The sequence below is a fragment of the Spea bombifrons genome, chromosome 1 (assembly GCF_027358695.1).
Source record: "Spea bombifrons isolate aSpeBom1 chromosome 1, aSpeBom1.2.pri, whole genome shotgun sequence".
Classification (NCBI taxonomy): Eukaryota; Metazoa; Chordata; class Amphibia; order Anura; family Pelobatidae; genus Spea; species Spea bombifrons.
This window is the reverse complement of record NC_071087.1, coordinates 16004414-16030034: the sequence shown is the minus strand read 5'-3', so window position 1 is coordinate 16030034 and position 25621 is coordinate 16004414. Positions and strand designations below refer to the sequence as shown.

At 41.6% G+C, this 25621-nt stretch overlaps 3 protein-coding genes across 3 annotated transcripts; all 3 read right to left on the bottom strand.

The window, feature by feature from the left end:
• Positions 1-146: 146 nt before the first annotated feature.
• On the bottom strand, positions 147-2678 carry MED28 (mediator complex subunit 28). The gene is made up of 4 exons (XM_053468435.1): positions 2458-2678; positions 1686-1752; positions 1133-1245; positions 147-483 (listed from the first exon to the last, which is right to left on the bottom strand). The coding sequence occupies exons 1-4, from the start codon at positions 2608-2610 to the stop codon at positions 286-288; spliced, it is 531 nt and encodes a 176-aa protein (XP_053324410.1). The 5' UTR covers positions 2611-2678; the 3' UTR covers positions 147-285.
• Positions 2679-3576: 898 nt separating this feature from the next.
• Positions 3577-15134, bottom strand: LAP3 (leucine aminopeptidase 3). The gene is made up of 13 exons (XM_053458312.1): positions 14976-15134; positions 13902-14017; positions 13520-13574; positions 13102-13207; positions 11761-11920; positions 11430-11594; positions 8468-8626; positions 7580-7704; positions 6674-6762; positions 5542-5644; positions 5221-5300; positions 4734-4846; positions 3577-3864 (listed from the first exon to the last, which is right to left on the bottom strand). Exons 1-13 carry the CDS (start codon positions 15069-15071, stop codon positions 3669-3671), a joined length of 1563 nt encoding a protein of 520 aa, XP_053314287.1. The 5' UTR covers positions 15072-15134; the 3' UTR covers positions 3577-3668.
• A 7136-nt stretch (positions 15135-22270) lies between these two features.
• Positions 22271-25516, bottom strand: CLRN2 (clarin 2). Its single transcript, XM_053458309.1, has 3 exons — positions 25264-25516; positions 23256-23435; positions 22271-22550 (listed from the first exon to the last, which is right to left on the bottom strand). Exons 1-3 carry the CDS (start codon positions 25514-25516, stop codon positions 22285-22287), a joined length of 699 nt encoding a protein of 232 aa, XP_053314284.1. The 3' UTR covers positions 22271-22284.
• Positions 25517-25621: the final 105 nt, after the last annotated feature.

The window sequence follows — 25621 nt, the reverse complement described above, 5'->3', positions numbered from 1 at the left end:
CTTCAAATTCAACAAAGCGAGAGCCAAATGCTCACTTTCGTGATATGGAGCAATTGATTGCTCACTAGATACACGTGGAACAGCACACCAAGGGTTAAAGGCAAGACTTTCGGATGAAACGAGTCACTAAGGGCTAAAAGCAGGACTTCCAGATGGAAAAAACACTTTAATTATTGTGTGTGTTGATAAACAAAAACAGTTAACCTGATAAATTATGTGCCAACAGCATCCTTCTGTTCTCTGTGAAAAAGGTATAAACAAGTTCGCCCAGTGCAGAGCGCGCAGTCACTTCTGCTTCATGGGAGCAGGGATATTGGCAGAAGCCTGTTCCAGGTAGGCAAGCGGCCCTTGAGCCATTTCACTAGACTTTTTATGCTGAACGTTTATTTCTTCTAGAATCTGCTGCCAGCTCCGAAGTTTTGTCAGATGCTTCTGGATTAGGGCTTCTTTTCTCTGCAACTCGTTTCTCAGCTCAGAAACATCCTGGCAGAACAAGAACACGGCCGTCAGAAAAAAATCGACCACAAAGAATGAAGCCACAAAGATAAATATAGTGCGGGAGTGTCGTGTGGCCACACGCTGGTGAGTTCTCACTTTGTCACGTTTTGCCAACTGATCAAAAGGGATGCCACGATAGAATTCCCAATTCACATGTTCTGGCCAAACATTTTACTGGATGCAAATAATAATAATAAAAACTAAATAAAAACTTGCCACTTATTTTAATGATAAAATTATCCAATTTTGGCAGCTATTTGCATACTGAGGGGGAAAACCGCTGTAAATTATTGTTCCGTAAGTCAGGGTTGCGCAACCTCTTAAATAGCCTCCCCATCTCTCACGATCCTCTAGTAAGGACTCATTGTACCCCGCTGCTTGGACTAGTAGTAGACCGCGCATGGGTCCCTGGCATTAGATATTGTCATATAGCACTGGGGATCATCTGGAATGTTACGGTCCATTTACAGACATAATATATGATGAAACCAGTAATGTAATGGGCGCTTCGTCGTTCTGTGTGTTGTGCCTTGCGTGTATTTCTCTTGGTATTCTAACGCATCACGCTCTTTACACACCCAAGTTCTATAATGTGCGGCCGCAAAAATACACCAACTGGTTCAGCGTGTTTTACCTCTTTAATAACTTGCTCGGGCTTCTGGACAGAAAGTTGTAGTCTTTTCTGGAGGAAGAAGCATTCCGTCTGTCTGGCGACATCTAGAAACTTCTGGATGCACTGCTCAACCCCTATAAAAATAAATAAAGGCATAGGAATAATTGAATCGGGTATCGTGCTCCTTAATCCACGCCTGGACAACGCGATGAAATGAGAAGTCAGAAAAAGCATAGATTTATGTGAATTAACTACAGACATTAATGCCGAGTAACGGCAACAACGTATATATCAACTCAACGTCATGCACTAAGAATCGTAATATTCCCATAACTCAAGCTAAGAAGATTAAATATATATAACCACAATATAAATGGACACTAAATATTATTTAAATGTATATAAAAATAATAGTCTAATGAATGGGGGCAGTAACTCTGGTAACTGGTTGTACAGCGTTGCGCTGTCTGTTGGCACCATATAAACTATTAATATTATTATTAATAAATTATTATATTATAATTATTATTATTATTATAACCAGGACATCTTATTTAAAAGGGAAAGTTCTCACCAGTTCGAATCTCCTCCTGATCTGTACCGTTCACATAATCTTGGCTAACAAGCGAAGCAAAACATGCCTGGAAAAGAAGTCCCAATCACTTAATATTAAGATGAAACAAATCACTAAAGGGTTAGTTTTAAATAAAAAAAACTTTTTGTTAAAAAACAAAGTTTGGTGATCCTTGTTGGAGGGGCGCGGAAAGGAAACGTTCCGCAAGGTCAGGTTGGCTTCTGATGACGTGTGTTTGGGAAATAACCCGATATAGAGGTTCTGTACCGTACCTCTTCTGGTTTCCCTGATGATTCTAATATTCCCTTTACAACCCGAACCGCTACACCCTGTGCTCCCCACCCACGCCAAACTACTTCTGTATCTCAGCTTTATTTTCATGGCTGCTTGGAGTCATTGATGCCGGGTGCTTTGCACATTATTCAGCAATTAAATATAATGTAATAATAATAATAATGATAATGCACGATAATAATCCACGAGGAATGTTTATCGCTCTGGAAAGCTATACCCCGCGTAATACATGATTTAATAATCTTGCTCAGGGGCCCTTCTGATATATAAAGTGCTTTACAGTTCACATACAACGAATATTTCCTGCTGCACACTGAGACATGCAGTTGGACAGCCAGGTAATTCCATGCTATGCATTACATAACAGACTGCCTCTGCCGATCCGTCTGTCCACGCTAGCACTACTCCCTTCTGTGATCCCCGTACTGGTCCCCATGGAAAGGATGCATAACCCCTCACTCGGCCCAGGATTGTTCACCTCGAACGAGGATTCCAGATCGTCCACCAGAGTGTTACCAGGGTTCTTGGCTCCGGGGGGAGTTGACAGGAGACCTGCCGCCACACCGGGTTGAATTGGAGGCGGCGGACCCGGAGGTTGGCCTGAGAACATGCCGCTGTGGGAAGACGCCATAGCAGCTTCGGCTACTAATCAAAACGATCAGAAAAGCCCCAACGGCAAGAATAACCGGAACTCTAGAGACGCCATTTTTGATGTTGGCAAATTAAGATTTCAAACCACCGGAAGCTTTTTTTTTTTTTTTTTCTTTCTTCTTCCGATCTACACTAGGTCTACCTACGTGCGGTTATGTTAAGAACTGCTCCATAGGAATAAACGGGTTTATTAGCTGTAATTACACACCGCTTGGCGCGGTTTTTGAGCCACTGGGAGTTAGCGCTCGTTGCTCTGGTGTATAGAGCAGTCATGTATGATGAATGTACTTGTTTTGAGTGAAGGGTTCCTAAATATACGTGACGAAGGTTGCCGGATTATGGCGCAATGAAAAATAATTCCACTGTAGTTTATTGATCACTTGATGCTATGTAATTGTGAAGCACATATGAGAAGCATGGCCTGTACTGTTTACAGTGTATGTATTTTGCACTCATGTATACATCATTGAGTTCCCAGGTATGCCAATAACACCTGTTGATAGGGACACCCCAACCATCACATGCACTTCTTTAATTAGCATCTCTTATGGAAATACACCTGGGGGGGGGGATTCTGCAGATATAACCCTTCCTTTACCTCCCAGTTATTTGCAGTGCAGGAGATATGTTCGGCTACACATACATCCACTTGTGTGATACCCTCACCTCCACACGTGTGATACCCTCACCTCCACACGTGTGATACCCTCACCTCCATCCAGTCTTGATTGGCTGCTTTAAGTAGCCAACAGGTGCCAAGAACGGTCAGACCTCGGACGGCAGCTGTTACAGGTGGCGCTTTAATACGCATTCTCATATAGACTTTAGACTGTCCGTCCCCTCTAATATCCTAACAAAGAGACAATCTATATCATCACGATTTAAATGGATATTAAATATTTAATAAGGTTGATTTTTTCTTATCTACTATGTTTCTACCGAAAAGTTGATAGTAAAAAACAAAGTGCCTTTATTTAACTTTATGTTTGCGCTGACGCACATTAATAGCAAATATGACATTTTTAGAATGGCGTCTGCTTAGGAGGCATTCTTGTCGCTGCTAAGACGAGCAGCAAACTCTGTCAGTGTCCTTGTGGGGCGTCCAGACATGCCCTTCCTCAGGTACGGAACCTCATCTTTATTTGACATCACGCCAGCGATGTCTAGATGAGCCCAGTGTGGGGCGGAAACAAACTCCTTCAGGAAAGCAGCAGCTGTGCACGCGCCACCAGATCTGCAGAGGATTACAGAGAAGCTTGTTAGAGAAAAGGAACAACAATATAATATATCACGGTAACAGACGCATCATTATCAGTAAGTGAAGCTTTAGAGTCCCTGACAGCCCTACCAAATGCGCGTATTAAATTACTCTGGGATCAGTAGAAACTGCAGCTCTGCAGCTGCCATCCTTCTCCATGTTCATTCAGTGGCAAGAAAGCCTTCCCATTTCTATCAACAGGAATGCATTTTACGCATGCGGACAGGGGTCTGCAGTGTTCTCTGATCTCGCACAGGAGCTGACCGGACATGATCATATCATGTATGCATAGATGTATTCGGCTGAACACATCTCCTGCGGTGCAAATGGCGTGGAGGAGGGGAAAGCGGTAAATCCAATGGAGGGATTCTGCAGAATCCCCCTACACGTTTTCAAGGGAGGGACCACCTAGTTATAAAATGCATTAAAGTAGAGATGACGGCTGGAGTGTCCCTTAAAACATAATACAAAAACATGAGGAGGTCTGATCCCAGGATAGATGGCCTCTTTCCCAATAACTCCTGGGAAGGGGTATAGCCAAGGTATAAGCGGTAGGGTGGGATGTGCACAAGTAGCTAGGCCAGTGCAAATCCAGAGGCTCCCAAGGTGATACCAAGTTTATAACTCAATATGAACGAGAATACATTTGACGTATTTTAAGCTGTAGTTGTAGTTCCCAACCTTTTCTATGCCCCACACCCCAAGGAAAAGTTTGATTAATGTTTGCACCCCCTGCAAAAAGTAACATCACATGGCAGCTGGCTGAGCGAAGACTCGTGAGGACCCCCGGGTATTACATCTTGCACCCCAGGTTGGGAATCTCAGTCTCATTCTGGCTGCATTACCTGCTATATTTTCCAATGTTATTAAGATCTGCAAGTGCCGACTCTGTAACCTGCTTACTGTAATGTTCAAACAGAGGCATTCTCCAAACACGGTCTCCGGTCACAATGCTAGCCTAGGGAACCAAACATGAAATACGCACAATATTTTTACTTTTACAAATGCCAACTATTATTCATTTCACAAACACCTTAGTTCTTCTACTATCTATTAACAAGGTAAATGTAACTCTTTCCCGGGTGTAGTTTACTGCATAATACACTACATTTAAGGCACCACAGAGTTATAACTAGAATTGATCATAGGTAATCATACACACCAAACAGGATGGCATTTCACCCAGCAAAACTGACACATAGGGTATTACAGGGGACAGGGAAGGGGGGGTTTAGGCAACATCTGGACAGAGCTATATATAACTTTAAAATTAAAATACGTTCAGCCTTTTTTGTTTGCCCTCTCTTAAATAAATGTTCACACCAAGTTTACCTCGTGAAGATGTGTCCAAAGCCAGGAAGAATTTGTAAAAACACCAGTAGCTGCAGAACCTAATGCTACGTCCATTGCACCTATAAAAAAAAAGATAAAAATAGATAGATAGATAGATAGATAGATAGATAGATAGATAGATAGATAGATTCTTCACCACCAATGTCCAGATGCCAAGGAACTGTGGTGGGCATCCATAGGCCTGTTATATTGAACTAGTATATATCAACCTATAGATGTATCTAATGGAAAACATCAACACCTGTAAACAGAAGGCAGGTTTTGCCGGAGCCAATACATGACCCAGATATAGGAATGTACCCGTTAACGTAGCCGCGTTTACTATAGCACGTGGATTGAAATCGTGAGCGTAGCAGAGAGCGTCAGCCAACAGCAGCCTTCCCTCAGCATCGGTATTATCAACCTATGGGAGCAGAACAGACGTATGTCAGCTATAGATCATCTACACGCAACACACCTAAATCCACCGACATACATAACAGGACTACAAATATATAGAGGAATGAAGACTCTTCTGATACAGCGGCTCACTGATGACCCCCAAAAGAAAGCTATGTTATTAGATTTGCTTTTACCTTTGCTGATCTGGCTGCCGTTACTTTTAACAATTCTTATATGCAGGGGACACCAACATCTCGTAATTTATCACACTTACACCCTGCCTTATGGCTGCTGATAGGACGTCTCTATGGTTTTTCTGTCAGACAGTGAAGGGAGCCATACTTACAACATGACCTCCAAATTACTACATAAGTGTTGTCTGAAAATATAGTAATATAGAAGGCGTAAAACAGCCGCTACTCTTTAACGCTTTAGGAATGTGGTAAACTGAAAAGGCTTGGCTCCTCAAATGTATCTTAATTTATCCATACTCCCCGAAAGCTCAATATATGACAATTTACTTGTTTTGTATTTGAGAGAGCCTCATATGCCAAGGATATTATTCTACCCTTGGCAATTACAGGCAAGTAATAGAAGTCATTGCCGTTTTACTATTTACTATTTTGCAAGGACTGTAGCAGTTCCAAATAAACCCTATAAAGCGTATGTTTCCTCTAAACTATGTGATATAACTCCATTTTTACATATTCTACAGAATCCGCCCCCCCAAAATAAATTTGTGTTCAGTGATATTCCCCAAATACAGTAACATATCCTATGCAGGTTTCTTATAAAATGTTATATATTTATTATGAGGATTTCTTCATCAGACAGCAAGACTTTCAAAACCTCAATGAACGTTCCTATTACTCGAGGGATCCCCTGATGATCATAACATATGGGGTCCCTTCAAACAGGTCTTTATTTAAATTTATTTTCTTGATATTTGTTTTTTTTCTTGAACAGGAAGAAATATTTTTTAATCACACTGATCTTCTAGGCTTATTTGTGATCATTTGGTGTCTACATTAACCAAGCATGCACTTTTTACCTGGATAGTTTTCCCATTCCTGGCTTTCACAACATCTCCAGGTTTATTTGCTTTTCCATTTGGCATATTTTCACACAATGGAGCCAGGCCTTACGGAAAAAAAACACCATATGATTATTATGGTAGATACAGTGAACCAGTCACATGGATAGAAGTAACGTGTATCTAACTAAACAGAGGAAAAAAGGAGGAGAGTAATCCGGTAGCCGACATAAATAGGACTACAACTTAAGGCTTGGTGACCAAAACAAGAAAATCAGGAAAGCATCGGAAAGAAACAAAAATTGGGAGTTAGAGTCAACCATATCTCGAAAAGTCTCTTAATACCTGTAAGTATAAAAAAAGATCTAGCTCCCATTTCGTTATTCATGCTACGGTTGCAACTAAAATATCCATTGTCAGATAACAGAAATCCACAGAGGTTCCTTCTTGAAATGGCATTAAAAGCCAACTTGTACATCAATGTAAGATGGAAAAAGGGATACTTAAGACAAGAAAAATATAACATAGCCAAATATATTAAAACACTGGACACAACTAATAGTAACCAACTTAATTCCTGATCTTGATTTTTAATCATCATTTCTTATTAATATGTGAATATGTGTATTTACTGTTTCTTTATAATTATATGTATGCTTTATATTTTCATAACGAATTAAATAAAAAATGCATCTAGCTCTTTCTTGACAGTATCAAATGCACCTGACATCACAACCTACGATTAAATTATCACAAAATCATGCAAGATTCAAGGCTACTGAGAACATATAGATATTTTAGGACTCTGGGAAACAAAGAATTTGGGGTCGAAATGCAATTTCCGGGCAATAAGCCAAAAAAAGGAATTATTTGAAATACAAATTACAATTACATGTTAAACCGCATGACATTGGTTTTACTTACCAATGATGTTTAAGGGTAATTTAAGAGATGCAGCCGTCACGATGGCAGAACATACAGTAGCAGCTCCACCCATATCTGCTCTCATGGCGTCCATTCCTGATGAAGGCTTCAGCGATATTCCACCACTATGACAAAACATTTAAAATCCGCTTTATCTTATAGCAGTGACGTATGGAAGAGGGCCACAAAGGGATGTGCCGAGTTAATACAACAGTCATTAAATGTTTATTAATGGTCATGACATAGAAATAGAGATCAGTGCCCTCCAAGCAGCAAACCAGATCATTTTATGAACTTGCATATTTAGTGGAGGACTAAAAATGCATCAAATATTTTATTGTGGGAAGAATACAGGAGATTTGTAGTGGAAATTCATGCTTCCGTTACTTTTCTCAGCTGTTTTGCAACCAAGTACCCCTAGTATCCGATTATTGCAATCAAATACCATTAGCCTAAAAAGTAAATCTCTGGACCCATCAGAAGTACCCAAAAGGTTCACATGGGTCCATAAACAATTAGGCACAATTACCCCTTTAATTATTTAGCTAATTTTGTCAGCATCAGAGAGGAAAAAAAACAACAAAATAAACAACCATACTGTGTTTAAAGGTCAGGGCTTTGTGGGCAACTTGGGCTGAATATACCATCCCGTAGCTGGAGTCTCCACAGTATAGCACATTATATAATACGGAACGACAGCCCCAAGAAGCTTATTGCAGTTACAGTGCAATGATTTACACTGTATATTGTGGATCCCCTAGGTGGAGTCAGAAGAGCAGGACGGGCCAGTTTATAATATAAAAAACAGGTTTTATTAATTGTTTTAAACCATGCATGATTATTTTTGCAACACCTACAAAGCTATATATTACATATGTAAATTGGCACCTGTCAAATGTGACTCCTTTCCCAACAAACACAAGAGGAGACTCGCTGGATTCAGGGCTGCCTTGATAATGTATTTCCAGGAATACTGGTGGCTCGTCAGACCCTTTGGCGACACTCAGGAAAGCCCCCATCTGCTGCTCCTCAATCCAGGCTTTCAATCTTGATGAAAGAGCAAATGGAAATTACATACCAAGTTGCTTGATCACAGCACCATTCACTCATAACTTTTCATTAGTTTCATGGACACCATTTACACTGGAGCACTTGTTGAGTTTCTTGTCATCCTAAAGCATAAATGCATTGACTGCCGATTGCTTTTCCTTGTGAGTTACTCAAGGGTTGTGTGCTCATCGAAATTCACAGAGACATGGAATGGTGAACTTTGAGATGCAACAGAACAAGTCGTGACCTTGATACCGTCTCCAAATGCTTGCAGCTTTTGCTGGCTGACTTCAAATGCTGTGCTTATCACAGAGAAACTCACAATCATGCTACATAAAAAGTTACTCTCCGCGTGGAACTTATAGCCTTACATTTCATGTTATGTTGTTGATACGTACAGCATATAAGACTAAGATCTGATTTAATGCAAATTAAAAAAAAGCTGAATAATAATAAATGTGAGCAAAACATGCAACTTAAGTCTCCAATTACAAACATATTTTTTTGTTGAAAAGTCTGTCTTAGTTAACCCCTTCAGGACCGGGATTTTTAAGCTAGGGTGTCGCTAAAGGACCGGAGCCGTTTTTGTGTTTTTGCCATGTCTTTCTTCAACTGTAATTTCTCTCTTATCAATTAGTGCACCCACACAAATCATATATTGTTTTTTTTCAGCACAAGTAGGGCTTTCATTTGAATCCATATTAAGCTGGGTAGTACATTGTTTTATTTGAAATAAACTGGAAAAAGTGGGGGGAAAATGAAACAAACGCATTTTTTTACAGTTTTGTATACATACAAATTGTACACACATTGAACCAATGGGAAAAAAATATCCCAAATATATTCATTATTCATGTCATTTATATTCATGTAATTTTGACACTTTTCAAACAGGGATTTTGTCACCAATTGCTACCAAATTTTGAGGTATTTTTATATTTTTTTGGTTTTTTTTGCATATGTTGCAATGTTGCTTTAGATTTTATATTATATTTTGTAGAGAATATGTGCAACTGCAGAAAAAAAACACCAAATTGTGTTCACCAACATCCCCCGGTTCCAACAAGGCCTCACATGCATGGTTCATGCATTTTTTGAGGAAGCTATGAGGGCAAAACTGGAACATCCGCATTTTCGTTTTCACATTTGGAATTTTCAGAAATTGGTTTCCTGGGCCCATATCCCATTTGGGACATTTTGGAAGCCCCATAAAATTATATATTTATGAACAGTAGACAAGTCAAGGTGTTCAACTAGGGTAGTTTTGACAGTTTTCAGCTAGCCATTTCTTCACTGATGTCTGCCAAACTTCACATTTCAATGTTGCACTGAATTTCTTGCACAGTATAAGTGCAACAGTGGAAGAAAGCACCACATTTTGTTCACCAACATCCAATGAGTCCAACAAGCCTCACATGCATGGTTCATGCATTTTTTGAGGAAGCTATAAGGGCAAAACTGGAACATGTGCATGTACATTTTTTTAAATATTTTTTTTTTTATCAGATTACTTGTAAGTGACAGGTTTATGCCGCTGACATCAATCAGGGAGACCGATCAATAATCAGCGACTTAAAATGTCACCGACAAGTGATCAGGTAATAATTATGATTTTTTCATTTATTAATAATTTGTGTTTTTCATAATTACCCTAGATGACCCCTCTCTCTTTGTAGAGCAGGGTCATCCGTGGGCTGCCATAATGATCCGATCACTCCTATTGGCCAGGAGCGATCTGATCAGCCCAGCATTTGACCTGGAAGCACCCTGGACTTTCAGGTCAGTGCTGTTTTTTTTATTATTATTATTTTATTAATTTTTTTAAATTAATTTATTTTTTTATTTTTTATTATTATTATTATTTTTTACATTTTTTTTAACTCTTTCAATGCTGATGCTCCATTGAAGCACAGCATTGACTGATATTTAGTCTCCACAAGGTTGTGGGGACTAATATTAACCCCTGCAATGCTGCGATGGGGGTCATACACAATCGCAGCATTGAAGGGGTTAATTGAGGAAGAGGGGGGTAGGGGTTAACTGAGGAAGGGTGGGGGTGGGGGGGCTGGTCTCCACACTCATGTGGAGACCAAAGAACCCTGTCTCCCTGTCCCTGAAGCTGCCTCTGGCAGCTGGGACACAATCTCCAACAGACTGGAGATTGTAGGGGAGGAGTCTCTTTGATCAGTCCTACATGACTGATCAGAGGACTTCTGGGGGCTCGTTTTTGCTGTTGCTGGTCTGCCTGGGTTTCCAGACAGACCACCAGCAGCAGAGCCCCCTACAAAACGGGAATTAACCCCTTCAATGCCGCGATCGCGGCATTGAAGGGGTTAACGCTGCACTGACGCTATCATTTAGCGATCAGGCAGCAGGGGGTGTTGGATCAGGCCCCCACACTTGTGTGGGGACCCATTCAACCCCCCCCCTTCCCTGAAGCTGCCTGTGGCAGCTGAAACCGCGATTGCAGATTTTTCTGCAATCGCTGTTTCTGCCTACAAAATCACTCCGTGGGAGTGATCGTAGGCTTGGGGGCGGGTTTAGAGAGGATGTGCTGTCTGCCCAGGACTCCTGGGCAGACAGCAGCAGCAGCGCCTCCACGATCACCGCGATCGTGGGGATGTGGGGGGCGTTTTTTGGAGGAGACGTACCTGGTACGTCCCGGTCTACCGGTGGCCAGTAACCAGGAAGTACCAGGTATGTCCCGGTTCTGAAGGGGTTAAACAATATGATTCAAGAGAATGCTGAATGAATGTAGACTGAAATATGAAATCCCAATCCACTCAGCAATCAGTCTTACCTGGTGAACACCTTGATACGGTCTCCAAATGCTCCCAGCTTCTGCTCTAGAATCTCTGCAAACCTTGTAGGGGTTATATAGTTCGCCGGAGCTTCCATCAAGTAACGAGCCAAGTTTTGGCCTTCTGCATACAACACACCTTTCTGCCAGGCTGCACTGTCTTGGCTGAAAAAACTAAATGTAAGATATTTCACCCGGAATTGAATTGATTTCAGCTGGTAACAGCATTAGCTTTGAAAAAAGAGCAAAACAGTAATATCTCTTGTGTACCAAACCATAGTGAGTTGCTACTAAGTCCAACAACGGAGCCTTCTGTGTTTGTTCATATTACCTTCCATGCAGCTGGGTAGCAACCGCTGTCTTCTTTTTCTTCTTCAGCTCATCATATTCAAAAAGCCCTAGAACAGCTCCCTCGGCCGCAGCCTGTTCATCTCCACATGGGTCCACTTCCACATGCTCAACCTCCAGATCTTGCATCTGTCTGCATCCCACTGGCCAGGAAAAGAAACATAACATTTCAATTTACCGACAGTCCAATCTCTATAAGAGGGGGAAAGCCATTTTTAGCCCCCCCCAAGACAGTAAATGAGCAGCCACAGAGTTTAACCGTAATGTGGATAGCTTATAAAAGAAATGTGAACATGTTTGAACCTCAAATGCATTCTGTAAATCTATGACTCAGTTTTGCCGCAGTTAGGCTAGGTTTCCATTTGTTTTTTTTTTGCTAAAAACGCCTATAAAAACGCCAATAGCGCCACCTGGCGTTTTTTTGTGAAAAACGGCTGCAGCCAGATGTTAGCTGTAATTCAATAGGAAATCGCAAAATGCCATTTCCACTTGGCGTTTTTCTGTTTGGCGTTTTTTCAGTCCTCTTTGGCGTTTTTCTGCTTTTTTGGGCTCTGTGGCAGTTTTTCAAAATCGCAGCATGTTGACACTCTGGCGTTTTTTGCAAGAAATCTTGGCGTTTTTTCTCCAATAGAAGTCTATGGGAGAGAAAAAACGCCATGAAAAAGCCATGTGGGTTTATTGCTTTGGCGTTTTTTATGGGGTTTTTTCCACAGTTACAATGCAGAGGATGGACCCAGTATCTGTGTGTCCTACGAGAAATAGGCTGAAAACAAACAGTTTCACACAAAACAAAGTCCTGGACTGGTTCATATTGAATTTTACACCATTTGGAACAAACATGCCATTACAAACAAACATACGCGACTGGATCCTGCGTGCCAAAAGCAACAGCAAACAATTTGCACCATCATTTGGGGCCAATCTTCCCAGAGGAGCAGACATTCGGAATAAAGCATGCCTTACAAACCACAGAAAAGAGACAAAAGGGTCTACCAAGTAAATGACATCAGGAGAGGGCAGATACTTGCCATTTATCCTAATCCCTTTTAGCTGGGTAAAACTTCTAACTTGTAAAGGCTGGAAAAACTGCCTAAGGTCTAAAAAAGCAATTTCCACAGAAAGGCTAAAACGCCAGAAAAAACTGCAGAAAAAACGCCAAAACGCAGGTAAATGCAGTGGCAGTTTTCTTGGCAGTTTTCCTGGCGTTTTTCATCCAGAAAAAAACGCCGGACAAAAACCCAAGTGGAAACCTAGCCTTAAACTCGGAAAAATAAGCCTTCACGTCATACACTAATTTGAAACAGTTTGACCAAAGAACCGTTACCTGACACCGCGGTTCTGATATTTTCCTTGCTTTCATTCCAGTTTTCCTGATGGTTAACACCGGCTGTTTTTTTACCAAGTCCCACCACAACAACACTGGGGAAATCCTGTCGCAAGATAAAGAATATTATCACACCAATCACACATACAGTGTTTTCAATGCAATAACGTTCTTATATTAATATTTAAAATAAACCTCTGATGATGAAACTCTAGCCCAGCGGTTCTCAAACATCCTAATGCCACAAGCCTTTAATACAGTTCCTCATGTTGTGGTGACCCCCAACCATAAAATTATGTAATTATATATTGTAAAACATGTGTTTTCCGATGGTCTTAGACGACCCCTGTGAAAGGGTCGTTTGACCTAGAGGTCACAATGCTTTTTCTGGAGGTCAAATAACAAAGAAAAATAATACCTCATGCAAGCCGTAAAACATCCGTGTTTTTCCCTTCTTCAACGTTGGACCGGATCTGAGAATAACGAAAAGGTGAAGCGTTTCAAAAATAATTCCCAAATTCATATCATAAATAATCGCTAACAATGGTCTAGGAAAATAAAATATATTTTGAAAATAATCTCAGGGCTGTAAGTGCCATGATAATAACATAGCAAGATGCTTGGTAGACATAAAAAAGGTTTATTTTTCACACAAGGTTGCTATCTGTAGGCAATACAAATAAACAGAACCTAAACCTACAGGACATGACACTGATGGAGCATTCATTGTATTTGAATGGATACTCCCTTTTGTGCATACAATAGCTAGAGGTCCCTTTAAATCTCTTGAAATCTATCACCTTGTTAGTTGGTCACGGAGCTTCCCAGAAACCACTTTGTCAAACACATCCCCTGCGTTTGTAAGAATAACGGATCCCTCATCTTTTTCCTTGTCGTACACTCCCAAGACGAGGCCCTGAAAGCACAATATACATTTAGCAAGTGAAAAATACATTTTTAGTTAAGTATTTATAAAGAAAAAGCTTTAGTCAATTTACTTATTAAAGCGTCGGGTTATAGGAACCATTAGCACCCAACAGCTCAGACACGTTAGGTTCCATTTTGCTGCTGGCGAAGAACACAAATTCCGACAGATCCGTGAGTGTATGAGAAGGGCACGGTCCGTTTAACTAAGCTGCTCTCATACCCGTCAGCATTTTTGGAAGGGTATGAGGGTATTTTCCAAGTAAAATGTTGCCTTGGAAAATCCGGTAAGATTTATTATGCACAAAATTATCCACGAAAACGCACATTTACAGTAAAATAAAACATACTTGAGAGGAAAGACTGAATTTATCTAAACAAATATAATTTGGTGCAAGGAGCACAGACTATAGCAACACAGCGATTACATCTAAAAATTGCAATGCAAAAAAATTAAAAAATCCTTTATTTTCTGATCAAGTTCCAGAACTTTAACGAAGGTGACAGACACAACAGAACCTATTCATTAAAGGAAGAGTCTGCAGAGGAGCTGCAGTTTAACTCCTTCACATTGTGATCATCCAACGCTAGTAAGCTTCTGCTGCAGCAAGAGCTTGGCCAGCCATGTATAATGTATAGTTAAATCAGCAGGTTTCTTCCAAGTCTCATCACCTATAGAATTATACAGGGTCAACTAAGCCCTTCTTGTTGGAAGAACATTCCAGTGTTGGCCCTTCATAATGAATAGGATGTATAGAAGTTGGTATCACAGCTCTCCATTTAGTGAATTAACCCCAATATGAAATTATGTGAATACACTCAGGTGCCAGGTAGTTATATTTTTGTCTCTATCCGCAGCCCTGAACAATTTTTCTGTTAATCAGAATCCAGGGTCTTTCCAGACCTGCATTAGACAGGAAGGGGTTAATGCCCCAGCATGCTGAGGGTACCTTTCTCCCGGTGTTATAAGCCCGTGCGGAGACAGAGAAGCCCCTGCAGCAGCTCCCGGAGGCAGTTCTCCGCAGCACAGTCCTGAGAGGCAGCATTCTGTATCGTCTGTCAGCTGACTCTCCTGCACACTGTGCCCTCTAACATGTGCAGCCAGTGACGCAGACAGATGACATCATCGCACAGCGACCCGATCCTCCCTGCTGGCTGCTGTATGCAAGGGACATCCTGGATGTTATTTAGCTGCTGGCGCTTGTCTGCTTTCTTGTGACTCGTTTGCCTTAAAGCTATATCGCCTCTATGTTTGTATAGTTATATATATATATATATATATATATATATATATATATATATATATATATATATATATAATTAGTTATAGTGAAATTCTAGCTGCATTGTATATTACTTTTTGTAGCTATCCACGGTTAGCAGACATCTGGTCACCCTATGTTGCAGTAAATGCACAAATAATGTTTATGGATGGTTGTCTCTGTGACACGCAATCTCACTGCTTCTAATATAAAAGAAAATAGAAATGTCAAGTTTTATCAGTATAATACCGTATTTGCTCGATTATAAGACGACCCTGATTATAAGACGACCCCCCAAAATCTGAATATTAACTTAGGAAAAAAAGAAAAAGCCTGAATATAAGACGACCCCAAAGGAAAAAAGTTTTACCAGTAAATGTTAATTCATGTAAACTATTTTTTTTAATAAAAGCTATGATTTAGAAAAATATTTTTTTTGTTTTTATTTCTTGTATTTTCCAACCTGTCCCCCAGTTACGCACATCTGCCCCCAGGCTTGCCACTCCAATATGGCACTGTGGCCCATGATATGCCTTTTAACCCTCTATATGCCACTGTGCCCCATGGTATGCCTTTTGACCCCCTATGTGCCACTCTGCCTCCAGAAATGCCTTATACCCCTATATCCCATTCTGGCATTTAGGGGGTTAAAATGCATATTATGGGGCAGAGTGGCATATAGGGAGGTATAAGGCATTTCAGGAGGCAGAGTGGCATTAAGGGAGTTAAAATGCATTGTATAGAGCACTCTGCCTCCAGAAATGCCTTATACCCCTATATGCCACTCTGCCATTTAGGGGGTTAAAAGGCATATTATGGGGCAGAGTGGCATATAGGGAGGTATACGGCATTTCAGGAGGCAGAGTGCTCTATTAAATGCCCCCTTAACGCCACTCCAGAAATGCCCTATGCCCCCATTTAACACACACACACACACACCCTATACCGCCATTTAACTAACTAACACACACACACACTCTCTCTCTCTCCCCCCCCTCTCTCACCCCCCTTCCCCCGCTCTCCCCCCTCTCTTACCGGTGCTTCCAGCCGGGGCAGCGGGTTGACGTCGCCTTCTGCTGCAGCCAGAAGGAGGTGTGGCTAGCAGCGGGGGTTTGTTTGCGTCCGTCGCATATACTTTCCCCGGCTGTCAGAGATCAGAGTTCCCCGCACCTGTGCGGCACCGGTGCGGGGAACTCTGATCTCTGACAGTCGGGGAAGCTCTATGCGACGGACGCAGACAACCCCCGCTGCTAGCCACACCTCCTTCCGGCTGCAGCGGACGTTGTCTACGCGGATCGCGTGGATGTCAACCCGCTGCCCCGGCAACACAGCAGGAAGCACCGGTAAGTGTGTATGATGGGGGGGGGGGTCGGGTGAGACAGGAGGATCCAGGTCCCCTGCAGCGGTGCGGGGGATCTGGATCTTAGTCTCCTAATCAGACCTCTATTTGACCTCGTCTTATAATCGAGCAAATACGGTAATACGTATAATTCATATATATATATATGTGTGTGTATATTTTACCGTATTAGATACAATAATATATATTATATAATTTATTACAGTTTAAGGCTGTAATAAACAAGTGCTGTACATTTAAAAAGCTTTAAAAAATAGACACTTTATTAGTTTATTTTTATCAATGAACAAAATGCAAAGCAGGTGAACTCGAAGGAAAATCTGCATCAAATTGAATATTTAGTGCGACCACCCATTGCTTTCAAAACAGTACCAATTCTTCTAGGTACACCTGCACTTAAGGAGCCTGGCCGGCAGGTTGTTCCACACGTCTTGGAGAACTAACTACAGTTCTTTTGCAGATTTAGGCAGCCTCACTGGCTTCTCTCTCTTAATGTTATCCAAGGCAGACTTGATGATGTTGAGATCAGGGCTCTGTGTGGGCCATACCATCACGCCCAGGACTCCTTGTTCTTCTTTACACAGAAGATGGTTCTTAATGGCTGTATGTTAGGGGTCATTGTCAAGGTGCGGAATAATTTTGGGGCCAATCAGATGCCTCTTTGTTGGTATTGCATAATTCATAAGTGGTGTTTTGACTTCCATGAAGACCACTTCTGACCAGGCTTCTCCAAACAGTAGTGTGTGCACCACTGTATTCAGCTCCTTGAACAAAGCATCTGGAAACTCCTGTTACAACAAAGTTGGAAGTATAGCATTGTCTAAGTGCCATGCTCCCAAGGTACTTTACATCAGTTCCGAAGTCTGCATTGTAGGGCAGTGGAGGGGTTGTGTCAATCTGCAATGTAAAAATGAACATATTACGACAGAGAGCAGAACATGTCCAGTAAATGTATAGTTGAAGCAAAATCTTACCAAAAAGATTTTAGCCTAAATCTCAGAGCTGGCACATACAAATAGCGTGGCTCTCTCTTCTCTACTTGTACCGGGATATTCTAACAGTGCTACAGAATCTACTGGTGCTGTATAACTAAATGTTATGTTATGCAATGTAATACTGATGGCATGTGCACCATTGTGTATGTATACAGTCCTCACCCCAGAAACACAGAATAGGATATGTATAACATTATATAAATAAAACAGAGGATTGTAGGTGCATGCTTGCAATAAGCGTTTAACACCATATTTTGGATTTTGTCAGCTATATACACTCACTGGCCACTTTATTAGGTACACCTGTTCAATTGCTTATTAACACAAATAGCTAATAAGCCAATCACATGGCACCAACTCAATGCATTTAGGCACGTAGCCGTGGTCAAGACAACTTGCTCAAGTTCAAACCGAGCATCAGAATGAGGAAGAAGGGATTTAATTGACTTTGAACGTGACATGGTGGTTGGTGCCAGACGCGCTGGTCTGAGTATTTCAGGAACTGCTGATCTACTGGGATTTTCACTAACAACCATCTTTAGGGTTTACAGAGAATGGTCCGAAAAGATAAAATATCCAGCGAGCGGCAGTTGCGTGGACGGAAATACCTTGTTGAGGTCAGAGGAGAATGGGCATACTGGTTGGAGATGACAGAAAGGCAACAGTAACTCAAATAACCACTCATTACAACCAAGGTATGCAGAATACCGTATTTATCGGCGTATAACACGCACTTTTTTAACTAAAATATGTAGCTGAAAACCTACCTGCGTGTTATACGCCGATAAATCCTAGAGCCAGTGGCGGAACTACCGGGGTCGCAACTGCGACCGGGCCCTGGAGTTCTGCCAGTCAGGGGGGCCCAAGGGGTGCCGAGCGGTTGCTGAAGACGACCGCTCGGCAACTCTCGGGCCCCCCTGACTGACAGAAATCCAGGACTCCTCTGCTGGCGGCCGCCGCCGCCTGCCGCCTGCCTCAGCCGCCGCCGCCGCCGCCTGCCTCAGCCGCCGCCGCCTGCCTCAGCCGCCGCCGCCTGCCGCCTGCCTCAGCCGCCGCCTGCCTCAGCAGCAGCAGCAGCAGCAGCCGCCGCCTGCCTCAGCGCTTCAACTCCTGTGTTGGAAGCGTGAGGCGTTTGTCTCGGGTGCCGGCGCTCAGCAGTGAAGCGCCGGCACCCGAGACAAACTCCTCACGCTTCCAACACAGGAGTTGAAGGTAAGTGACCGGGGTGGGGTTAGGGAGAGAGAGGGGAGATCCTGAGAAGGGGGGTTAGGGGGTGTGTGTGTGTGTGTGTGTGTGTGTGTGTGTGTGTGTGTGTGTGTGTGTGTGTGTGTGTGTGTGTGTGTGTGTGTGTGTGTGTGTGTGTGTGTGTGTGTGTGTGTGTGTGTGTGTGTGTGTGTGTGTGTGTGTGTGTGTGTGTGTGTGTGTGTGTGTGTGTGTGTGGTTTCCCAGATAGCAGTGATTCTGATGAAGTTTTTTTGGTTCAGTTTTTTTGTTCAAAAATGGGGGTGCGTGTTATACACCAGTGCGTGTTATACGCCGATAAATACGGTACATCTCTGAACGCACAACACGTCCAACCTTGAAGCAGATGGGCTACAGCAGCAGAAGACCATACCGGGTGCCACTCCTGTCAGCTAAGAACAGGAAACTGAGGCTACAATTCACACAGGCTCACCAAAATTGCACAATTGAAGACTGAAAGAACGTTACCTGGTTTGATGAGTCTCAATTCCAGCTGTGACATTCAGGTGGCAGGGTATGACTACAGTGTACACATCTGATGGCTACTTCCAGCAGGATAATCCATCATGTCACAAAGCTCACATCATCTCCAGCTATTATTTGTATTAATCACATGACCCATTTTCACATGTACCGCATTGGCCCGAATATAGGCCGCACTTTTCCCCCCACTTTAGGTCTTTAAAGTGGGAGTGCGGCCTATATTCGGGCTTTAGCGCAGGGATGCAGTTCCGGGGGGGGGTTGGGTTTCTTTTTCATTTAGCCCTGCTGCTTACCCGCAGCGCTTCAGGGGACCTGGAGCCTCCTCTCCGGGGCTTCTATGGTGGAGCACTGGCATGACATAACCTTCCAGTGCTCCCCCATAGAATCCACGGTGGAAATGCCGGTAGGGGAGGTTATCTGCGCGCATTGCGCCAGGGAGACACCAGGGAGTCTGGGGTGCATTGGTAAGTCGGGGGGTGGTACTTCTAGGACCCGAGTGGCATATCAGGGGGGCAGAGTGGCACTTCTAGGGGGCATAAAGCATATCTGGGGGGGACAGGTGGGCATTTCTTGGGGGCATAAGGCATATCTGGAGGGTCAGAGTGGCATATATGGGGTTATAAGGCATATTAGAGGCAAAGTGGCATATGTGGGGTTATAAAGCATATCTGGGGCACAGAGTGGCATACCAAGGGGCAGAGGGGCATATCTATAAGTAAGGTGCATTATGAATTAAGAGGGGAACCTTAAAATGGCTATTGGTTTTCTGTTTATATATATATATAACATATGCTGACAAACTGTATAATAGATACCAAGAATGTTAAGATACATGTATTCCTGTTCATTAGATAAAATACCGTTTTACTATTCCACTAATGTGTATTTTTTCATTAAAATAGTTTTTTCTTTAAAATAGCACCAAACTTTAAGGGTGTGGTCTATATTCGAGCCAATACGGTATTTCATTTGTGACTTTGTACTCCAATGGCCTCCCAGATCCCAGATGTGGTGGAACGGGAGATTTGCATCATGAATGTACAGCTGACAAATCTGCAGCAACTGCGTGACCCCATCATGTCCATACGGACCAAAATCTCTGAAGAATGTTTCCAACACCTTGTAGAAAGTAAGCCACGAAGAATGAATGAAATTATATATTATCTTTAGTTCCCAGTACACAGGAGTATTAAACCTACTTTTAAAATAAACACAAATGTGTGCTGCTCTGCTGTTTTACAGGATGCCCGTGTTCAGCAACCCATTTTCCATTAAAAGTATCGTTTCTCAAGGGTTGGGAAAGACCTAACAAAGTCAAAACTTTGCCTAAATGCTGTTTTTTTATTTGTTCCAACTAGCGCAAGAAGGAACATTTTTAATATTGTATCTACTATTTTAATTCCAGAAGCGAATCCGATATCTCTGTAATTAGTAAGTAACCTTCACAACTACTCGTTAATATTTTATATTCCCTTGCGAGTTACCCCTCCAAGTTGTCTTTGTTTCTGAACAAACACACAGAACCTTTCATATTATTTTGTTTGCAAGATGTCTAAAATTGGAAAGAAGCTACGGGCAGATGATTTGTTACCAGCGGGAAGGATTGTGAACCCCCTCAGGTAACCTAATTACACTCAAAATAACATACATTCTCCCTTATCTGTACCTACTGAGTGACAGATACAATGAAATGACTTCTTTCTGAAGGAAGCAGTCATAGTGACATAATAACTCAGCTGAAAGATGCGTCTGCAGCCTGCGTCAGGTTGTCCAACTCCACATTCACTTTAAAGTAAAGATCACATCCCAGATTGTTGTTATAATCATGTTTTCTATTTTGTTGCTCAAAGGTTTTGAAGAGGCATTATCTGCATTAATCACATGACCCATTTTCACGTGTATTTCATTTGTGACTTTGTTAACATTAGAGTTTTGATGTAAACATAGAGTTGGCTCATTTTCATAGATCACAGACAATTCTTCACTTTGTACTTTTGGATAATTCTGTGTGTTCTGCATGTCAGAATGCAATAATTTGGGAACATAACTTGTATAAACCGCCATTTCATTGAAAGGTAAAACCACAGACAAAATGTTTAAAACCACATTCTTAATATACAACTGGTGCTGCTTTCTTCAAAATATCACATATGTAACTTTTCCTTGCAACGCATATCCAGTGTCCAACATTTTAATTCCACAAATATTCCTTGCAGATCTGCGTTATTATAGTATCATATTTTCTGGTACATTCTTTCAGGCATAGTGAATTTATTACAAAAAATAACCATGTAAACATCAAAACACGCTTGTTCATTGTTAGAAACTGAAGCCGGCTGGAATTAAATCAAGATGGAAGTTTTTACAAAAGAACATTGTTTGAGCTGTTTAGACAAATGCGGACAGCATAAAACATTTCTCAATCCAAGGAATACATTCTGTTTCTTTGTATCCAGTGTAAGGAAATACTTAATTAAAAGTGGAAATGTTGTTTCTTTTCAAAGGAACCAGACTCTTAAGTCTAAGAAGTGATTAATACATACGAAGAAAGGAGTTACTACATGTTCTGGAACTAGTGTCTAGACACCCTTGCCTCCATGCAGAGGCATAATCTGTCCCAAAGCAGCAGATCCAGGGGCAGCATTCAGGCGATCAGGCCCCTTGGTACCCTGTTGCCAGAAAGCTGGTTAAAAAGGAGATCTCTGACCCCCGAAAAGGTCCATTCACACTATGGAAGACCGTGCGGAGTCTGCATAGCCTCCATAGTAGGCACTAAAACCCGCAGCACAGAATATGACATTAAGGACGGAAGGGATAGCTGGCGCAGCACCCAAGGTGAAATGCCACTGCATCCATGCCTATCCATGCTCTGTACTGCTTCAGCGCTCTGCTCGTGGCTTGTTCATCACGCGTGGGATCAATACATGATGTCCTCTGCGGTCACATTTGCTTCTTCTGTCTTTGTCTTAAACTTAGGGAGGCGTATTGCACTTGCTGCCATTAATAACATGTTTGCTGCATGGGTTGCTCCGCTTGCTACACACAGCCAAAATGAGTCTTCATATGTTTCTTCTAAGATGACAATTCTGAAAACGTTTTCTCGGAAGTTTGCAATTCTCTCTGTGAGTTGATGGAGTCGGACTGCGGCAATGAAGCTTGTTGCAGCAAACACAATAAACATCCCTGCAGGAAACATAAAGCACATACGGAAATTACAGTGAATGGGATAGAATAGAATAGTCTAAATATGTTGATGGTCTATACACATGCTAGCAATCAGGTTAAAAATGTGTAGGTCAAGTTCATGACTATTTATGGTGCATCTATCAGAAACTGCAAAATTATCAATTAATGCAATGTGTAATTACTGATAAATGTATACATTTTCTAATACATTGGTAAACATGTCATAAATCAAATGATATAACGAAGAAGTGATAACTTATATTCTACAAACAAACTTTTTAAACATTTTGTAAATCATAAAATTTGTCAAAAAAAGCCACAACCTTTACCTGCAATAATTTATTTAAAAATATATATTAGAAATAAGTAATAACAAAAAAGGGCTACTTGAATCCCTATTGACAGAGGAGCTGACCATAGCCGTCTCCTTTTCATGCCCTGTGTGCAGTGGGTTGTAGGGTAATTAATTATTGAACCTGAGGGGTATAGGGGTATAGGGGTATAGGGGTAGTCATCTTTGGAGCCAGGCAATAAATAAAGTTAAAAAAAGCAAAAACAAATCTGTACTTGATAGCAGTGGATTTCAAAATGGCAGCTAAAATGGCAGGGTTAGGCCTGACTGGTCATTATGTATTGCCTGGTGTTTGGCCCCACGAAATCATATAAATTAGGATATCGCATAGAGTCTTTTTGTCTTGTTACCTGCGATAAAATTCCAAAGGCATATTCCAGCAGGGCCCTTAATGGAGCGGTAAGGAACCTTCAATATATTGTGAACACAGAACCCAAAACTGATCAGAGCAAAAGATATGGCTGAGAAGAGGAACAGTATAATGGCCACGTGAAGAGTGCTGTTCAATGTTTTCACCATGTGCGGGAAGACTGCAGATAAAAACACAACACGTGTGATAAAAAGAAATAGTAATGAACTTTTTTCATAAAAATTACATATATTACACCAAACTGCTAATTCTAATAACTGCGTTGTTTAATAAATATTACCAATTGATCATTAATACTTTACTACACTTTCTGGTTGACTTCACCAATTGTGCCATATGACCTGGTCCAACTGTGCAAATTGTCTTAGAGTTAAATTAATATTCAGCTTTTTTTGAGATCAGCAGGACAGAATGTGACAACCAGCTCTGAAACACACTATTACTGCACGTAGAGACTAGAGATGCACGGAAGCAGGTGCACCGCTTCCAGACACCACTATAGCAGGGCTAGTTTGGAAGTATATATATGACATCATATCCTGGCCCTCAGGATAGCTGTGAATGGTCCAAGAGAGAAGGAGCATGCACGCTAAACCACCAGGTGTTGCAATGGAGGATTATCCATTAGGTACACTAGGCAGTGCCTAGGGGCCCTAAACTCTTGGCATTGTTCCAATTAATAATTTGCTAATTTACCAACACTGCAGCAATAACAGTAGCTCATTGTGCAAGCTGGTGAAAGCGAGGAAGCAGGTGTTTAGTGGGGTCACATTACCTGACCCCACAGTACAAGTTCAGCAGCTTTCATCACTTGGGGAGAGAAGAGGCACTAAGAGGTAAGACGATTTGTGTTTGTGTATGTGTGTATGTATGTATGTATGTGTGTGTGTATGTATGTATGTATGTGTGTGCAGCTAGGGGCCCCAAAGGTATTAATCTGGCACTGTGGTACTGAAAGGGATAGAAGGGGAATATAGAAAATACATGTATGCATAAATATCAGTGGATTTATTTTATTCATTACATTCATATATTGAATATGTATATGTATATCTCTAAACAATTTTGGGGAGACAGGTACACAGCGGGGCCACGTGACCCCGGGGTGAAACCGAGGCTGCTTGCACACCAAGCTGCAAAAGAGGTAAGGATAAGGAGTACCTCCTTAAGTACTGGCGGACGGGCTGGCAACTGGACAGATGTACGTATGTATTTATGTATGTGAGCGTGGATGTCTATGTATAAGTGTATGTGTGCATGAATGTCTATGTATTAGTGTATTTGAGCATACATGTTAATGTAAGTATAGGAAAGCATGAATGTGTATGTGAAAGCATTTGTATGTACAAGGATGAGTGTGTGTTTGCTAGCATACATGTGTATGTGTGTTTGAGTAAGTGTAAGAGGCTGAAGGGGAGCTGTGATGGAGATCTGCACAGCACAGAGGCTCACTGGGCTGGTCTGGGGAGATCAGAGGGGCTTCCCAACTGGCCCATAATCCCCACTGCCCACAAAAGCAGAACAGTGGAGCTGATCGGCAGGACAGCAAGCCACAATAATAATTATTGGCTAATAATACTCAGGTGACATGGTGTCTTTAGTGATCAGAAATATTAGCTTATATAGATAATAAAGATTCTTGACAATGGAATTATTACTGAATTAGATTTTTCCACGGGTCTGGTTAAATTCAAAGTCAACCATCTTTTCATATTAACCCATACCTTGGTTTTAACCCCTTAAGGACAATGGGCGGTCCCTAAACCCATTGAAAACAATGCATTCTGAGCCCATACATGTAAGGGGTTAAAAAAAGTGTAACGTGATCTCTATCTGTGTTGTTTTTTCCACTCACTTTACGGAACTGTTGTCATTGATTAGGTTGCACTCATTTACATGCAAAACATGTCGACGTAATTTACAAAGCATATCAAAACTATGTAAATGAATCTCTTCCATTTTAGGAAATAACATAATTATTTACTCACTTGTGAATTTGAACCGTCTCTTTCCGAGCCCGCACTGTCGCACTTTGCCTCCTTGGAAAAGTCCATAGTAAATATCTCCAATAAATTTGACTAATTCTGGATCTGTAGCATTGACCAAATCAACTCCTGTTTGACAAAGTATTTTTCCTGTCATCCATTTCTGAGTTGCCATGGCAACTATTATGAGCACAAAAGACACCAAACTAAAAGCAGACGCCAAGGAAAATATAGTTTTCTTAAAGCATCCAGGCATCCTAAGGTCTTCAAGAAATCATCCCCAGCACCGCCAACCAACACAAATACTTGTTTCCGTGTTTGAGATCTTTTACTGTGAGATCCATCTCTAGTTCCATATTTA